This window comes from Aedes albopictus, chromosome 3 (genome assembly GCF_035046485.1).
Source record: "Aedes albopictus strain Foshan chromosome 3, AalbF5, whole genome shotgun sequence".
NCBI classification, from domain to species: domain Eukaryota; kingdom Metazoa; phylum Arthropoda; class Insecta; order Diptera; family Culicidae; genus Aedes; species Aedes albopictus.
The window spans coordinates 172,483,842-172,501,323 of NC_085138.1; the positions used below are offsets into that span (position 1 = coordinate 172,483,842).

At 44.1% G+C, this 17,482-nt stretch overlaps 1 protein-coding gene across 1 annotated transcript; it reads right to left on the reverse strand.

Moving 5' to 3' along the window:
* Positions 1 to 2,807: 2,807 nt before the first annotated feature.
* Positions 2,808 to 3,935, reverse strand: LOC115261112 (trypsin-7). Its single transcript, XM_029862488.2, has 4 exons — positions 3,600 to 3,935; positions 3,306 to 3,536; positions 3,136 to 3,239; positions 2,808 to 3,070 (listed from the first exon to the last, which is right to left on the reverse strand). Exons 1-4 carry the CDS (start codon positions 3,897 to 3,899, stop codon positions 2,878 to 2,880), a joined length of 828 nt encoding a protein of 275 aa, XP_029718348.2. The 5' UTR covers positions 3,900 to 3,935; the 3' UTR covers positions 2,808 to 2,877.
* Between the last annotated feature and the right edge of the window lie 13,547 nt (positions 3,936 to 17,482).

Below are 17,482 nucleotides of genomic sequence, written 5' to 3' on the forward strand. Positions count from 1 at the left end.
GAGAAAGAATTTTTAAGTTGATTTTCTCTTATTGAAAAAAATACATTTCTTCAAAAAATTTTAGGAATTTTGCTAAAATTTAAGGAGATCGTCCCTAAAACAAGCCAATATCTTGAATTTCATCAATCTGATGCAAAACCTGTATTCAGATGATGGAATGGTATTGTATTCAGCTTTTAATTTATGGAAAAAGATTCCAAATTGGTTGAACGAAACGCAATATATTTTTATTTTAGTAAATAACATATTTTGAAAAGTTGCAAAACTCGATATTGAGCTAAAACCAAGGGGCCTGCAACTCTAAACTTTCTAGTATTTCTTGTTCAAGTATACCAGTAGTATCGCTAGTATTTTTAGTATGAGCGTAGCATGCCTTGCGTCCATAGCAACGTCCATACGAAGAAAACATTTCTCACAGTTGTTGACATTGCTGTCGATTTGTCTTCGTAAAAAGAAATTCATAGAATTTTTTTCAACGCAATGCAAACGTTACTACAGGATATTTACTCGATCGGTTCTTGAAGGAGCAATTTGTTTGTGCAATGCATCGACCTACCAATTGAGCCAGGTAGTCAAATAAAGGCAGTACCAGGATCTTTTTTCTGCAGCGATTGACGATTTCACGGAAGGAACAAAATTTAAATGGATGAACTGCGATAGCTGGAAATAGATGCACACATGACCTTCGACAAACGAGTAACGTTCAATGGGGGTTGAGCGGGACTGACGTCTCAACATCAAAATAGATCCCGGAGTAATGGTCAATCCTTTTACAAGACCAGCACCAGCGCCTGTACCTGCATCAGCTTGTTAGTGCTAGGAGTTCGAGTAATAAGTAGCCACCGCGGTCAAAAATTTAATTCGAAAAGATGTAACCAAGCATTGCGTTAAGCGAATAAAATTTGCACGCTCTGTTTATTAATACTTTTCTAAAGAACATCAATACATTGTTCAATGACCTATGTGGTTGTTTCATTTCAGTTGTCGATTACCAAACCCCTGTCTACCATTTTATTTTATTTTTTATTTTTATTAAACAAACTGCGCGCTAAAAAACTTGTTATTTCAACCCGCGACAGCACTGCTATTAACATTTAGTAACGTTTTAATAAGTAGGTATTCCAATAGATTCCAATGGAAATGTTCAGCTTTCCCCGTATCTTCTTGTTTAGCCAACCATTAGTTTATCAGTTTTGACAGCTCACCAAAATGCTTGGCTCATCTATCCAGACAAATCAAAGCAACCAGTCTGCTTATCCGAAAGTATTTCCGTGATATTTTCTAGTATTTTGCCATACTAGTGATAGTTTAGAGTTGCAGGCCCCTTGGCTAAAACTCAAAAACTGTTCTACTTAAAATTTTTTGAAGGTTGGTTTCGAAATCAGCACTAAATTGTGCTTCAAAAATTTTGGTCGTTGACAGAAGTTCACGACTTTCGTTTTATTTTGTAAACTTGTGTTATGCACGAATACGGATTCCCGGATAAACTGATACGGTTGATCAAGGCGACGATGGATCGAGTGATGTGCGTAGTTCGAGTATCAGGGACACTCTCGAGGCCCTTCGAATCTCGCAGAGGGTTACGGCAAGGTGATGGTCTTTCGTGCTTGCTGTTCAACATTGCTCTGGAGGGTGTAATAAGAAGAGCGGGGATAAACACGAGTGGGACGATTTTCACGAAGTCCGTTCAGCTGCTTGGCTTCGCCGATGATATTGATATTATTGCTCGTAAATTTGAGACGATGGCGGAAACGTACATCCGACTAAAGAGTGAAGCCAGGCGAATCGGATTAGTCATTAATGTGTCGAAAACAAAGTACATGATGGCAAAGGGCTCCAGGGAGGAATCAGCGCGCCCGCCACCCCGAATTTATATCGACGGTGATGAAATCGAGGCGGTTGAAGAATTCGTGTACTTGGGCTCACTGGTGACCGACGACAACGACACCAGCAGAGAAATTCAGAGGCGCACTGTGGCAGGGAATCGTGCCTACTTTGGACTCCGCAGAACTCTACGATCGAATAAAGTTCGCCGTAACACGAAGTTAACCATCTACAAAACGCTGATTAGACCGGTCGTCCTCTATGGGCACGAAACATGGACCCTACGTGCAGAGGACCAACGCGCCCTTGGAGTTTTCGAACGGAAGGTGTTGCGTACCATCTACGGCGGAGTGCAGATGGAAGACGGGACTTGGAGAAGGCGAATGAACCACGAGCTGCATCAGCTGCTAAGAGAACCAACCATCGTCCATACCGCGAAAATCGAGAGGCTATGGTGGGCGGGTCACGTCATCAGGATGTCGGTTAGCAACCCGACTAAAATGATTCTCGAGAGTCATCCGACCGGTACAAGAAGACGTGGAGCGCAGCGAGCTAGGTGGGTCGACCAAGTGGAGGACGATCTGCGGACCCTACGCAGAGTGCAGAACTGGAGACAAACAGCCATGGACCGAGTGGAATGGAGGCGGCTACTATGTACAGCAGAGGCCAACCCGGCCTTAGCCTGACCGGTAAAGTAAGTACTTGCTCAACGTGGGAGCACGTGGTTTGTGCCTTCAGCGTCTTCGCTATTCCGTACAAATAATACACCTCGTTTTTTCCACATAAAAGATTAGGTAGTCGTATAAACCCAAAATCTCCTTTTTTCCCAGAATGTAATCAAGCGATTACCCACAGAGAGATAAGAGGCATGCACTACATATTGGAGTCCAGCTGTGTAGCTCTACAACATCAACCATACATCCTATGAGGTTATGGTTCAAAAAAAAATGGTTTGATTTGACAATTATTAAAACAAAATAAACATTGTGTTTATTTATTCACCTAAACATTGTTTTATTTGTTCACCTAAACTCTAACTATTACTGCACACTTTTATACTCCAGTGACATCAGTGATGAAGTTGCGAATCGCAGGGTAGGCAACACGGGCGTAAACTCCTGGCTCGTTGCCCAAGCAGTTGGTTGCTCCCCAAGACACAATACCAATTTGGCGACCTCCGGTAACCAACGGACCGCCGCTGTCTCCGTTGCATGCGTCACGGCCCGACTCACTGGCGCACAGCATACTGAAAGATATCGAAACACGTGTTAGCCAACATTCGAAGAGAATCATACCAGTTCGTATGCATACTCGTCGGTAACCCAACCAGCTGGCCAACCGGCCTTGCACTCGTCGTGATTGATCACTGGGATGTCCACCATCTGTAGAATTACAGGCAAAGATCCAGGTACGCTCTGTATAGCAGAAAAAACAGCATTATCGTCTGTCTGATTTTGATTCAGAGTAAACTTTTATCATACCGTCAAACCCCAACCAGACAGCACAGCTCGCGTGCCTCCTGGATAATAAGTTTCAGCCGGTACGAGATTGATAGGCTCCATGAAGTAACCGTTCATTGGTTCCACAGTACGAAGAACACAAACATCCAATTCAATATTACTTGGGTTGTAGTTCGGATGGTTGACGATCTCTGCAACCGCAAAGATTTGTCCTCCTTCAAGACGGTTAGCAGTACCAGCACGAAGAGTCATCTATAAATCACATCGCACATATTACATAATTCGTTAAGCTTGCAAACAAAGCTTTGTACTTACAATAGAGACATCTGGCAATGGATGAGTACAGTGAGCAGCCGAAAGAGCCCAGTTTGAGGAAATGATCGAAGCACCGCAGCTATGAGATCCAAGACGCCTCAACGACAGCTGGTACGGGAAGTTTTCAATATCGGCATCGACACCTCCAACGATTCTTCCGTTGACAGGCTCCCTGTAGATTGGTTCTTTCAGGGAATAATAGGCAGCCGGCATGCGCTTGTTGTACTGCAGCCAGATGTCCTCATCTGGACCGGCGTAAACCGCGGCGAGGCACAATGCCAAAATCACGAAAACTTTCATCCTATTGGGGTATTCGATTCGACTGTAAGCCACGCAAAAGTCGGATCGCCTATTTATAACGTTTTACCAGGTCCGCCTTAACCGAGATAATCTGTATTATGCTGAAAGCGTTGATAAGATATTGAACCTTCCTGCCTTGAATAATCGACTAGACTGACTAAACTATGTATATACAGCCCAATCAAGGGATTTGCAATCAGGAAATTCTTAAAAAGCACGGGAATTTGAGCCGGAGCTAATACTGAAAACCCCATATGTGATTGTTACTCGTTGGTGGACGTATAATATACAATGACGTGAATATAAAAAGATTATTTCATATTTTATCGGACTACATACTGACAGATTCGCATGCATCTAAGCCTTGATTGAAACAAATTTTTATTTAACATTATGTTTCGATGACCTAAATCTAAAAATTTGCTTTTTTGTACATCAGAATTATAAACTTAGAAATAAATAATTTCAGGATTATAAAATTGGATTTTAAAGTGATTCGAGTCTGTAAACCCGAAAATATACATATCTGTTTAAAATCACACATTGGATAAAAATAAACATCAACGAGACGTCAATAGAAATTATCTAGGGTCTTATACCTTTTGGGCACTTACCACTATAACTAAGCTAATTTCATAGAAATCGATTTTTGTATAGGGTAAGGTACTGTACATTACCTCGCTACCACACATGATCACAAGGTAGAAGTGCAGGTCGCCAAGCCAAGGCGTAGGAAGGCAGGTGCCAGGCGCGAAAAAGGTGACGCTATCGTCATCAAGACCGAACAGTCGAAATACTCGGACGTCTTGAAGGCGATGAGGTGCGACGCCAAGCTCGAGGGTCTTGGAGCCGACGTACGCAGTATCAGACGTACTCGTACGGGCGAAATGATCCTGGAGCTTAAGCGCCAGAAGGATCACAAGGGCGCCGCCTACAAGAGGCTGGCAGAAGAGGTCCTTGGAGATGGAGTGGAGGTGAGGGCTCTTACGCATGAGGCGACTCTGAAGGTCAAAGACCTAGACGAGATCACCGAAGCGGAAGAGCTCGTCACGGCACTGCGACAACAGTGCGATGTTCAGGTGGCCGCCACAGCCGTCAGGCTGCGGAAGGGGCCAGCAGGGACACAGATAGCTCTGGTTCAGCTACCTGTGGCGGATGTTAAAAAGTCCGTTAAAGTAGGGAGTATTAAGGTGGGCTGGTGTGTTTGTCACCTGACATTCCACGAGCCACCTGAGGTTTGCTTCAGGTGTCTGGAACCAGGACACAAGTCGTGGGACTGCAAAGGCCCCGACAGGCGCAAACTGTGTAGGCGATGCGGCGCTGAAGGTCATAAGGCCCAAAGCTGCACGAGTCCGCCCATCTGCATGATCTGTACCGGGAAAACCTCGAAAAACAGACATGCGATGGGTGGTCCAGGGTGCCCGGCCTTTAAGAAAGCCGCAGTGAGCAACAAATCACAGTGCAGGTAACGCAGCTGAACCTGAACCACTGTGATGCGGCTCAGCAACTGCTTTGTCAGGCGGTTTCTGAGTGGGAGACGGATATCGCCATCATTTCGGACCCATACCGAGTACCCGCCGGCAACGGCAACTGGGCCTCGGATGGGACCAGGAAAATGGCGGCGATATGGACGACGGGTAAATACCCCGTGCAGGAGTTGGTGTCTACTGCCTATGAGGGCTTCGTGGTCGCCAAAGTAAACGGGGTCTTCTTCTGTAGCTGTTATGCGCCTCCGCGGTGGCCGATCGAGCGGTTCACGCAAATGCTGGACCGCTTAACGACCGTGCTAACAGGGCGAAGGCCGGTGGTAATAGCGGGCGACTTTAATGCCTGGGCCGTGGAATGGGGAAGCCGTTTCACGAACCAGCGGGGTCAGATCCTGCTAGAAACACTGGCCATCTTAGATGTCGACTTGGCTAACGTCGGTACCAAGAGTACCTATAGTCGAAACGGAGCGGAGTCAATTATTGACGTGACCTTTTGTAGTCCTGGCCTAACAAGTAGTTCGAACTGGAGAGTAGATGATGGCTACACTCACAGCGACCACCTGGCGGTTCGCTACAGTATCGACTACAACAACAGCAGACAGCGGATAGAAGAAGAGGCGGCTAGGCCAAGGCCAAGCCCTCGTAGGTGGAAGACATCATACTTCGACGAAGAGGTATTTAGGGAAGCGCTCCGCCGTGAGCGAAACTTACTCGGTTTAGACGGCGACGAGCTGGTAGCGGTGCTCTCACGTGCGTGTGATGCGACCATGCCTAGGAGAGTCCACCCTAGAAATGGGAGGCCACCGGCTTACTGGTGGACCGACGCGATTGCGGACCTGCGCCGCGCCTGCCTACGGGCTAGGCGGCGGATGCAGCGAGCACGATCAGAGGAAGAGCGAAACGAACGGCGGGTGGTGTTCGCCGCTGCAAAAGCCGCGCTCAAGACCGAGATAAGAGCAAGCAAAAAGGCCTGCTTTGAGGGTCTCTGTCAGAGTGCCAATACGAACCCGTGGGGTGATACCTACAGGATCGTTATGGCCAAGACGAGAGGTGTGATGGCTCCTACAGAGCAATCTCCAGAGATGTTGGAGGGGATCATTGGAGGACTTTTTCCGCGTCATGATCCTAGTCCTTGGCCTCCTTTCGTAGGACAGCCGGGGACTGGGGCTGGCGATGAGGAAATGGTCACCGATGTGGAACTTGCGGGGATAGCTAAGTCCCTTAGCGTAGGTAAGGCCCCAGGTCCGGACGGAGTTCCGAACCTGGCCTTAAAAGTAGCTATTGCAGAAGCTCCCGAGATGTTCAGGTCTGCTATGCAGAAATGCCTGGACGAGGGAGTTTTCCCAGAAGCTTGGAAGAGGCAGAGCCTGGTACTATTGCCAAAGGCGGGGAAACCACCCGGAGACCCGTCGGCATATAGACCAATATGCTTGATTGATACGGCGGGGAAGGTGCTCGAAAAGATCATCCTCAATAGAATGTTGAAGTTCACTGAGGGCGTAAATGGTCTCTCGAGCAACCAGTATGGCTTCCGGAAGGGGAGGTCCACCGTAGACGCTATCTTGTCGGTTACAAAAACCGCCGAGAAAGCACTCGAGCCTAAGAGGAGGGGAATTCGCTTTTGCGGGGTAGTGACTCTGGATGTAAGGAATGCATTTAATAGCGCCAGTTGGGCTGCTATTGCCGATGCGCTCTTGCGTCTGGGAATACCGGAGTACTTGTACAAGATTCTCGGAAGCTACTTCCAGAATCGCGTACTAGTATACGACACGGAGGTGGGTCGGAAGTGCTTTCACATAACCTCAGGAGTCCCGCAAGGTTCCATCCTGGGTCCGGTGTTATGGAATGTCATGTACGACGAGGTGTTGAGGTTAGAGTTCCCAGTGGGAGTGGTGATTGTCGGATTTGCCGACGATATTACGCTCGAAGTCTACGGTGAAACGATCGAGGAGGTGAAGTTGACTACCGACCACTCGATCAAGGTTGTGGAGGCGTGGATGCGGTCCAGAAAACTGGAGCTGGCTCACCACAAGACAGAGGTGACGGTTGTTAACAACATGCAGTCGGCGCAGCAGACGGAGATCAGTGTAGGAGAGTGCACTATCCTGTCGAAGCGCTCTGTCAAGCACTTGGGCGTGATGATTGACGATAAGCTTACCTTCGGTAGCCACGTCGATTATGCCTGTAAAAGAGCCTCCACAGCTATTGCGGCACTGTCCCGGATGATGTCCAATAGCTCAGCGGTGTACGCCAGTAAGCGCAAGCTTCTGGCTAGTGTTGCTACGTCCATACTTAGGTATGGCGGCCCGGCGTGGGGTACCGCGCTAAGTACTGAATGCTACCGACGGAAGCTGGAAAGTACTTACAGGCTTATGTGTCTGAGGGTTGCAAGCGCGTACCGTACCGTGTCACACGACGCTCTCTGTGTCATTACTGGTATGGTGCCCATCAGCATTCTTATCAGTGAGGATATGGAGTGCTTCGAAATGCGCGGCACAAGAGGCATACGCAAGACTGTCAGGATGGCCTCTATGGTCAAATGGCAGCGCGCGTGGGACAGTTCCACCAAAGGAAGGTGGACCCATAGGTTGATACCGAGGGTAGATAGTTGGATTAATAGGCGCCATGGGGAAGTTTCATTCCACCTGACACAGGTCCTTACAGGTCATGGTTGCTTCCGACAGTATCTACACCGTTTCGGGCATGCGGATTCTCCCGAATGCCCAGTGTGCAATGGTTTAGAGGAATCGGCGGAACACGTGTTGTTCGTGTGCCCGCGTTTTCGCACAATGCGTGACCGCATGCTTGCCACATGCGGGGAGGACACAACTCCGGACAACTTGGTCCAGAGAATGTGTAGGGATGAGATTAGCTGGAATGCCGTTTCAACGGCTATCACCCATATCGTCTGGGAGCTACAGAGGAGGTGGCGCGTGGACTCGGAGAATGGCTAGTCCAGATGCAGTACAAGAGGTGGTCCAGGGGTTCGAAGTCGGCTTCGTAGGTCATACCGGTGCCCTGCGGTCGAGATCGACCCTTACAGCGATTAAGTGGCCGCGGAGAGGAAGTCCCGGTAGCGGTGCTGTCGTGGCGTCGGTCTACTGGGTTGGATCTGAGCCCGCGGTTGGAAAGGGGTCCCCGGCAAGGGTCGGGGCAGGTGAGATCCTGCTGTCTGCAACCTACGGGTGCATCTGATAGGGCCTGAAGGGTAGTGATACCCTTCCTTTGCGGGCAGGTCAGATCGGGTTGCACGTGGGCATCAGTTCTTGATGTCCGCTCAGCAGTAGGGCGCGGGCGGGGTTGACCCTGCCCGCCTTCCGAGGACAAAGGGAGTGGCGAGGACCACTCGGGAAACTGGCTAAGCGCCAGCATGCTACCGTGATGGACTCTCCAGTGCGAGTCATCGATGTTCGTTGCTGCTAGGCTACGGCAGCTAACCTTGAGGGTGCGATATGCACTAGCCCCTCTCTGAAGCAATACCTTCTTGGTGGTTCCGGAGAGACGTAGGAATGTGTTTTAGTGGGTCGAGGAGAGAGTAGTCCTGGCTTCTACCGGCATTGTAGAAGACGGCCTCATCCCCACACTACCCTAACCTTCCTGTTAGGGTGTCTGATGAGCAGATTTATCCCCCTATGGTTTAGAAGGAAAAAAAAAAAAAAAACACATGATCACAACGCCGTTTTAAAGGCTATCACCCATATCGTCTGGGAGAATGGCTAGTCTAGATGCAGTACAAGAGGTGGTCCAGGGGTTCGAAGTCGGCTCGTAGGTCATACCGGTGCCCTGCGGTCGAGATCGGCCCTTACAATGATTAAGTGGCCGCGGAGAGGAAGTCCCGGTAGCGGTGCTGTCGTGGCGTCGGTCTACTGGGTTGGATCCGAGCCCGCGGTTGGAAAGGAATCCCCGACAAGGGTCGGGGTAGGTGAGACCCTGCTGTCTGCAACCTTCGGGTGCATCTGATAGGGCCTGAAGGATAGTGATACCCTTCCTTACGGGCAGGTCAGATCGGGTTGCACGTGGGCATCAGTTCTTGATGTCTGCCAAGCAGTTGGGCGTAGGCGGGGTTGACCCAGCCCGCCTTCCGAGGACAAAGGGAGTAGCGAGGACCACTCGGGAAGCTGGCTAAGCGCCAGCATGTTACCGTGATGAACTCTCCAGAGCGAGTCAACGATGTTCATTGCTGCTAGGCTACGCAGCTAACCTTGAGGGTGCGATGTGCACTATCCCCTCTCTGAAGCAATACCTTCTTGGCGGTTCCGGAGAGACGTAGGGTTTGGCGACCATAGGAATGTGTTTTAGTGGGTCGAGGAGAGAGTAGTCCTGGCTTTTACTAGTGTTGTAGAAGACGGCCTTAACCCCACACTACCCTAACCTTCCTGTTAGGGTGTCTGTTGAGCAGATTTTTCCCCCTATGGTTTAGAGGGAAAAAAACACATTATAATATTGTTCTTCAATTGGCTTTCTTTCCCATGCACGACGCGTATCACTTGGTGGTTAAAACCAGAATCCTCTTTATTCAATATTTTTAACTTAGCCTAAGCTTACATTTTGGAGGCACTTGAAGTCTGATGTATTAATTAGCCAATCACCGATCGATGGCTCATGGAGAAGGCTCGCAAGGAGTAAATGAAAGAGGAAGAAATATTCATAATGACAAACTGCATCGTAAGCGCATGTGGCGCCGCATACGGCTTAGAAACAGCCATGGGATAATGACTTTGTAAACTGATAGGTATTTCAATGTGTCATGAAATATGGCTTGGGAAAATGTTTATGCAATACAACGACCGATTGCGACATACGAATGCAATGGGTCGATAACTGACGAAGGTTATGTCGACTGCGCTTCTAGTGTGGTCTGTAAGAATATCGAAAGAAGGGAACTTGATGACATGTGAGGTGCACTTGTCACAACATGATAACAAAGAAACATGAAGAATTTAAACGTGTATGGGCCAAAGTTTATGTGGGGCGTCGTCCACAAATTACGTAACGCTCCAGGGAGTATGGCCGAGCGTTACAGTCCACACAAAAATTTTAGGATTTTCGTACAAAAAAGCGTTACGGAGGGGTAAGAGGGGGTTAAAAAATGTCAATTTTAGCGTTACGTAATAAATGGAAGCTGCCTAGGAGGTGATGTTTCATGTGTTTTCTTCAGTATATTTTGCACAAAACAATTCTCGTAAAGAGTCATATGATAAGTTTTCTTCAAATATCTGTCTCGATACACACCAGAATGTAAGTTTCACATATCGTCGGTTTCCTGCAATAGGGGCTCAACTCAAATTTGTCATTTATGAGATTTTGATGGGAAATGATAAAAAAACTATGTAAACTTTCATATCACAAAGACCCGTTCCAAAATTCATTGAGAAACGCGAGATATTGGCAGTTTCACCAATTTTCCGCAATAGAGGCACAACTCAAAATCAGTCCACTTTTCCAACAGTCGATAAAAAATAGTCATCCAAAATTCATAAAACAGAAAGTCCGTCAGTCCCTTTTCATGATTCATTTCATTTATTTAGTTCAACATCAAATTCATGATAACACTGAATTACTTGATTTGCAGCTGCAGTCGATTTCAATTTTTTTTTTGCGATGGAACCGGACAAATTTCAAGAACAACATCCATTTTGATGATGTTGAATTAGATGTGTCTATCCAAAGTTATTAAGCAAAAGGCACTTCCTGCACATTTGGATCAATAAAATAAAATTTAAAGCGATGACATGATGCATGATTTTTTCGATTCTAAATCATGGGTTCAGTCGGAGTGAGCATATTTATACAACATAATTGTTTTTTTCCTGTAAACTGATATTTTAACTTACTGAAAAAACTACAAAAATATCCTATTTTTCACATAGAATAGGCAAAAAATTAAAATACAAGGCGAAAACATATAGCTTTTATTTCCATCTTAAATGTACAGTACGTAGTTGACTGTACAGGACATATTTGATGAACAAAGAAAATGTGCTCATTACGCTCTTATTTTATTTAACCCAAATAACTACGAAAATACCATATCTTTTACGTAAAATCTAAACTTTAAACGATAACACTTAGTTTTTTTGCTTTGGATTATTTTTCGATTGAATTGTTTGTTTTGGATTTTGTTCTACTCAAAAAAATACAACAGTATCACATTTTTCACACAAAGTTGTTGACACATAAAAAATTTGAGCAATGCATTGTAGTTTTTTGCCTTGAAATTATAAGTGAAAGAGTACTGGACATACAGGGGGTGGCCAAAATGTTTGGGATAGGCAACTTTTTTTCTCTTACAAAAAAGTTCAACATGGTGTAACTTTTCATAGAGTGCATCGAATATTCTCAAATTTTGACTGTTTATTAACCTACTATGTGTGCATCAGTGGTAAAGGTTTGAGCTTGATTGGATAATCTTTCGCGGAGTTATAACTGATCTGGTAAAACACTATTTTTAAGACTATCAATTTTTGAACTGTCATATCTCGGAGACCAGTGAACCGAATTGAGTGAAATTTTGAGCGATTATCAACAATATAATAATGCTTGAAAGTTCATCATAACATAGATACTTTTTAAACTTTGAAAAAAGTTATGATGGTTTGACATTTTCACCCATTTAGAGGAAAATGAGTCAAATTTACTATACTGCACAAAAATTACTAAATGTGTTCTTCCTTTAATCCAAATAGGCTCTAACATATCTTTTCATAGATATCTTTTGAACAGAAGTAGAAAATCTTTGGATATCAAAAACAAAATTTTATGACATTGATGTAAAAAAATTGCTTTTTTTCGAAAAATTCCAAAAAGTGTCAATCCATCATTACTTTTTTCAACGTTTTAACAGTACCCATGTTTTAAATGATTTTCAATTCATTCAATTCGGTTCACTGGTCTCCGAGATATGTCAACTCAAAAATTAGTAGTCTAAAAAATAGTGTTTTGCCAGAACGGTTATAGCTTCGCGAAAGATTAACCAGTCTAGCTGTAACTTTTCGAAAAGGGCATCAAATTTTCTCAAATTTTAACTGTAAATTCATCAATTAGGTGTGTATCAGTAGTCCAAATTTTGGAAAAGGTCGGGCCATTCTTCACGAAGTTAGGAAGATTCTAGGAAAAGGTATAATTATCCGATAGTTAACTTTGAGCTGTTATATCTCCGGATTCAATGAACCGAATGCAATGAAATTTTGATCATTTATGACTCATATAATGAGCTATTAAAAACTGTTGCCTAAACTTAAAATCAAGGTTGCGACCATTCATTTGCAAAGATTTACATTCATTTGCTATTATCTCAGTTCACAAGCATGCTATCGAAAAACAATGTATGGACGAATTTAACCTTGTAATTTTATCTGAAAGTTTGCCGAATAGCATTGGGGTCGCACACGCATACCAAAGTCATGAGCGAGCTGTGAAGGCAACTTTCCATAGCGTGAATGTAATTTACATTCACCGCGTGGAGAGTTGCCTTCACAGCTCGCTCACGACTTTGGTATACGTTTGAACCCCAATGTTATTCGGCAAACTTTCAGATAAAATTACAAGGTTAAATTCGTCCATACATTGTTTTTCGATAGCATGCTTCTGAACTGAGATAATAGCAAATGAATGTAAATCTTTGCAAATGAATGGTCGCAACCTTGCTTAAAATTCTTTACACGAAAGAAAATTATAACGAATAGATCATTAATTAATTATGAATCAGAAGCGGTAGCCACTAGACCACCAAGCATGCTAATTTTCATTATTGTCTAGAAATATTCAACAAGTTGTAACTGTTTATGTAGACATCCAGTTCCTATACTATTTTTTTAATCGTTAGGGGTCTCCATGTAGGCTTGTGGATAAGGCTACGGATCGCTAGTGTTCTATTGCCGATCCGGTCGGGAACTTTTCTCGACTTCCTTTGGCATAGTGGATTATCGTGCTTGCCTAACAATATACAAACTCCTACAATGGCAGCCAAAGAAAGCCCTCCAAATAATAGCTGTGGAAGTGCTCAAGGAACACCAAGTTGAAGAGAGGCAAGCCAAGTTCCAGTGGGAACGTAGAGCCACAAAGAAGAATAAGAAGTAAAATCGTTTGCAAACTATTGTAAATTTGTAAATATCGTCGCCCAATGGCGAAATCTCGCATCCTATGGTAAATCAACTAAAAGTGATTTTTTTGCCAGTGTTACGTAGGCTGACCATCCATCCCGTATTTAACGGGACAACAAAATTTTCAAACACTCGTCACTCGAGCATAGTTAACGTTTTTGACTCAATTATTCGTTCTTTCCAGCTGAAATAGCATTATTAACAACATGCAGTTCTGTTTTTGGACAATGATGTATTTTTTGTTGAGTTTCCGAAATGTGTCCCGTATTGAAACGGGACAAATCTGGTCAGCCTAGTGTTACGTCTACTTGTCTCAGATATGACAGAGATTGATGCCCTCAGGCGATTTGAAGATCTTCTGTTATGCCTTTGGTTCATCAAGTGCTCGCATACATTTTGAAGAGTTTTAACTTAAATCCTTTGAAGACACATAAGTTTGCTCTTGAGACAAAAAATGTTGCGCTGTGTTATTCTAATTCTAACACGGTGTGTATTTTCGTGACGTTACAACGCAAGCAGAACCCTGTTTGAAACTGAACGAGTGTTGTAAAAGTCGATTATCCAAAAATGATTCCGATATGTGCATATTTTATTTCACTGAATTGAAAAACAAGCCAATAAATTTCAATGGTGGGAGAATATTTCAGAATAACATTAAAATCTGAGCAGATTTTTAAAGATGTTGGTAGCGCGGTAGAGAGGGTCGAATTCTAGTGCGTTGTAACGTCACACTACAAATACGCATTTCAAACAAGTTTTCTAATGAAAATTAAATGTTCAATAAGTCAAATACTGTCAAGTCGCCATTCACCGTGATCTAAGAAAATTTTAGGCGAATAAGGCTGTCGTTTTACACCAGTCTTATAAACATTGTTGGTACCCCTGTTAATTACCTTCATTATTGGTTAGAAATGGCACGGTAAAGGCTGGGTATGCTGCGCAATTCAGATCCCATTGCACAGTGGTCCACGAACCAGATTTACGAGGAAAGATGCATGCAGCGCCTTCAAATGATATTTTAGACAAATATGATCTTCTACAAAGTTGTTCCTAATAATAAAGCCCTTTTTCCAATGTGCATAAAAATTAGGGTGGTCCATAATTTCACAGAAATAGGAAACCAAACATTCTTATATGCAAGAATAGCTATATACATTCTTCGGAAAAGTTGTAGAGCTATCAATTTTGAGCAAGTTTACTGAAGACGGTTTTTATGTAGCTTTAAAATTGACCGATCTATAGATATTTTTCTGAATTCCTTAGGGTGATTCAAGAAAAACCGGTTATCTGGCTCTAACTTTTTCAGTTTCAATTTTGTATCAAAGTCGCCTAAGAAACACTTGTAGATCATTTGAAAACGCGTCGTTTCGTGCGCTGAGACGATTGATATCTCTTTTGGTTCAAAAGTTATGAGCGTTTTTCTTCAAAAATTATGGTTTATTCAAAAGGCGATATTACAGGTTGGGGCAAAGATAAAAAATATTTTTTTCCAGCATTCAAAAGAAGAAATATTGCTACAAAACATATCAAAAAATTAGAGAGGAGTTATTTTTGTAACGCAAGAAAAAAACACTAGAAAAGTGTCTATTTTTTCTAGAAAATCGTCGATATCTTTTGAACGGAATGACGTAGCAACATTCTCAGCGCACGAAATTGTGCGTTTTTGGAAGCTCTAAAAGTGGTTCTTTGACGACTTTGATGCGAAAATTTAAACAAAAAAGTTAGAGCGATTAAACGATTTGTTCTAGCGCCACCCTATGAAAACTATGGGAAAATGCTCCAAATTTGGGCAAAACAGTTTTTTCGCTTTATCTTTTTCATTTCAAATTTCTCATCCGAGTCGTCAAAGAACCACTTTTAGAGCTTTCAAAAACTCATATTTTCCTGCGCTGAGAATGTTGCTACGTCATTCCGTTCAAAAGATATTGGCGATTTTCTAGAAAAAATAAGCACTTTTCTACTATTTTTTTCTTGATTTACAAAAAAATAACTCCTCTCTAATTTTTTGATATGTTTTAAAGCAATATTTCTTCTTTTGAATGCTTGAAAAAGATATTTTTTATCTTTGCCCCAACCCGTAATATCGCCTTTTGAATAAACTATGATTTTTAAAGAAAAACGTTCATAACTTTTGAACCAAAAGAGATAACGATCGTCTCAGCGCGCGAAACGACGCGTTTTCAAATGCTCTACAAGTGTTTCTTAGGCGACTTTGATACAAAATTGAAACTGAAAAAGTTAGAGCCAGAAAACCGGTTTTTCTTGAATCACCCTAAGCAATTTAGAAAAATATCTCTAGATCGGTCAATTTTAAAGCTACATAAAAACTGTCTTCAGCAAACTTGCTCAAAATTGATAGATCTACAACTTTTCCGAAGAATGTATATAGCTATTCTTGCAAATAAGAAAGTTTGGTTTCCTATTTCTGTGAAAATATGGACCACCCTAATTTTTATGTACATTGGAAAGAGGACCTTATTATTAGGAACAACTTTGTAGAAGATCATATTTGTCTAAAAAATCATTTGAAAGCGCTGCATGCATCTTTCCTCGTAAATCTGGTTCATGGACCATTGTGCATTGTGATCCACTAGCCTCTGCCCAGCAACTCCTATCCCTACCTCCACGCGATACCGGCCGGAAACTATGAGCAACCTTAGGGAAGATCGGGTAACCAACCCCGGTGGGAACTTTGGTCGTAGGCTGACAGAGAAAGGGGGGTTTGCTTCGGCAAACCTGAGCGTCTGTTCTCCAGGAGGAGCGGCTCACAACAGCGTCTGATCCCCATGTTAGGGGCGGCTGATCTACGTCCGAGTGCCAGGGAAGGACTCTAAGCTCAACTGTGCACTATGGTCCTCCGGAAAGTAGGGGGTTGGTGTCAGGCCCTACGAGCCAGCCGTAAAAAAACCATTGTAACGGAAAATCAGCAACAGAATAATACGAACCGAGACCAACGGCAACGACTCCAGCGAACAAAAAGGACTTGCGATTGGAAACTCGGTACGTGGAACTGCCGATCTCTCAACTTCATTGGGAGCACCCGCATACTCGCCGATCTACTGAAGGACCACGGGTTCGGCATCGTACACAGCTAGTCGCGTTCGGTAATTTTTTACCGAAATCTCAACAGCTGAGCGTTCGGTAATGGTTTTTTACCGAAATCCTGTAAAAAAGACCAAATTTCGGTAAAATGTTATCGTTTATCTGTCAAATTTTACCGAAGTTTGGTAAACGGAACGTCACCGAACTTTTCCGGTAAAAAACTTAACGGTTGAGATTTCGGTAAAATATTACCAAATTCGGTGATTTTTTCTAAATGTGTAGCGCTGCAGGAGGTGTGTTGGACAGGATCCATGGTGCGAACGTTTAGAGGTAATCATACCATCTACCAGAGCTGCGGCAACACACGCGAGCTGGGAACAGCTTTCATCGTGATGGGTGATATGCAGAGGCGCGTGATCGGTTGGTGGCCGATCGACGAAAGAATGTGCAGGTTGAGGATCAAGGGCTGATTCTTCAACTTTAGCATAATAAACGTGCACAGCCCACACTCCGGAAGTACTGATGATGACAAGGACGCATTTTACGCGCAGCTCGAACGCGAGTACGACCGCTGCCCAAGCCACGACGTCAAGATCATCATAGGAGATTTGAACGCTCAGGTAGGCCAGGAGGAGGAATTCAGACCGACGATTGGTAAGTTTAGCGCCCACCAGCAAACGAACGACAACGGCCTACGGCTCATTGATTTCGCCGCCTCCAAAAATATGGCCATACGTAGCACCTTTTTCCAACACAGCCTCCCTTATCGTTACACCTGGAGATCACCACAGCAGACGGAATCTCAAATCGACCACGTTCTGATTGACGGACGGCACTTCTCCGACATTATCGACGTCAGGACCTATCGTGGCGCCAACATCGACTCCGACCACTATCTGGTGATGGTCAAACTGCGCCCAAAACTCTCCGTCATCAACAATGTACGGTACCG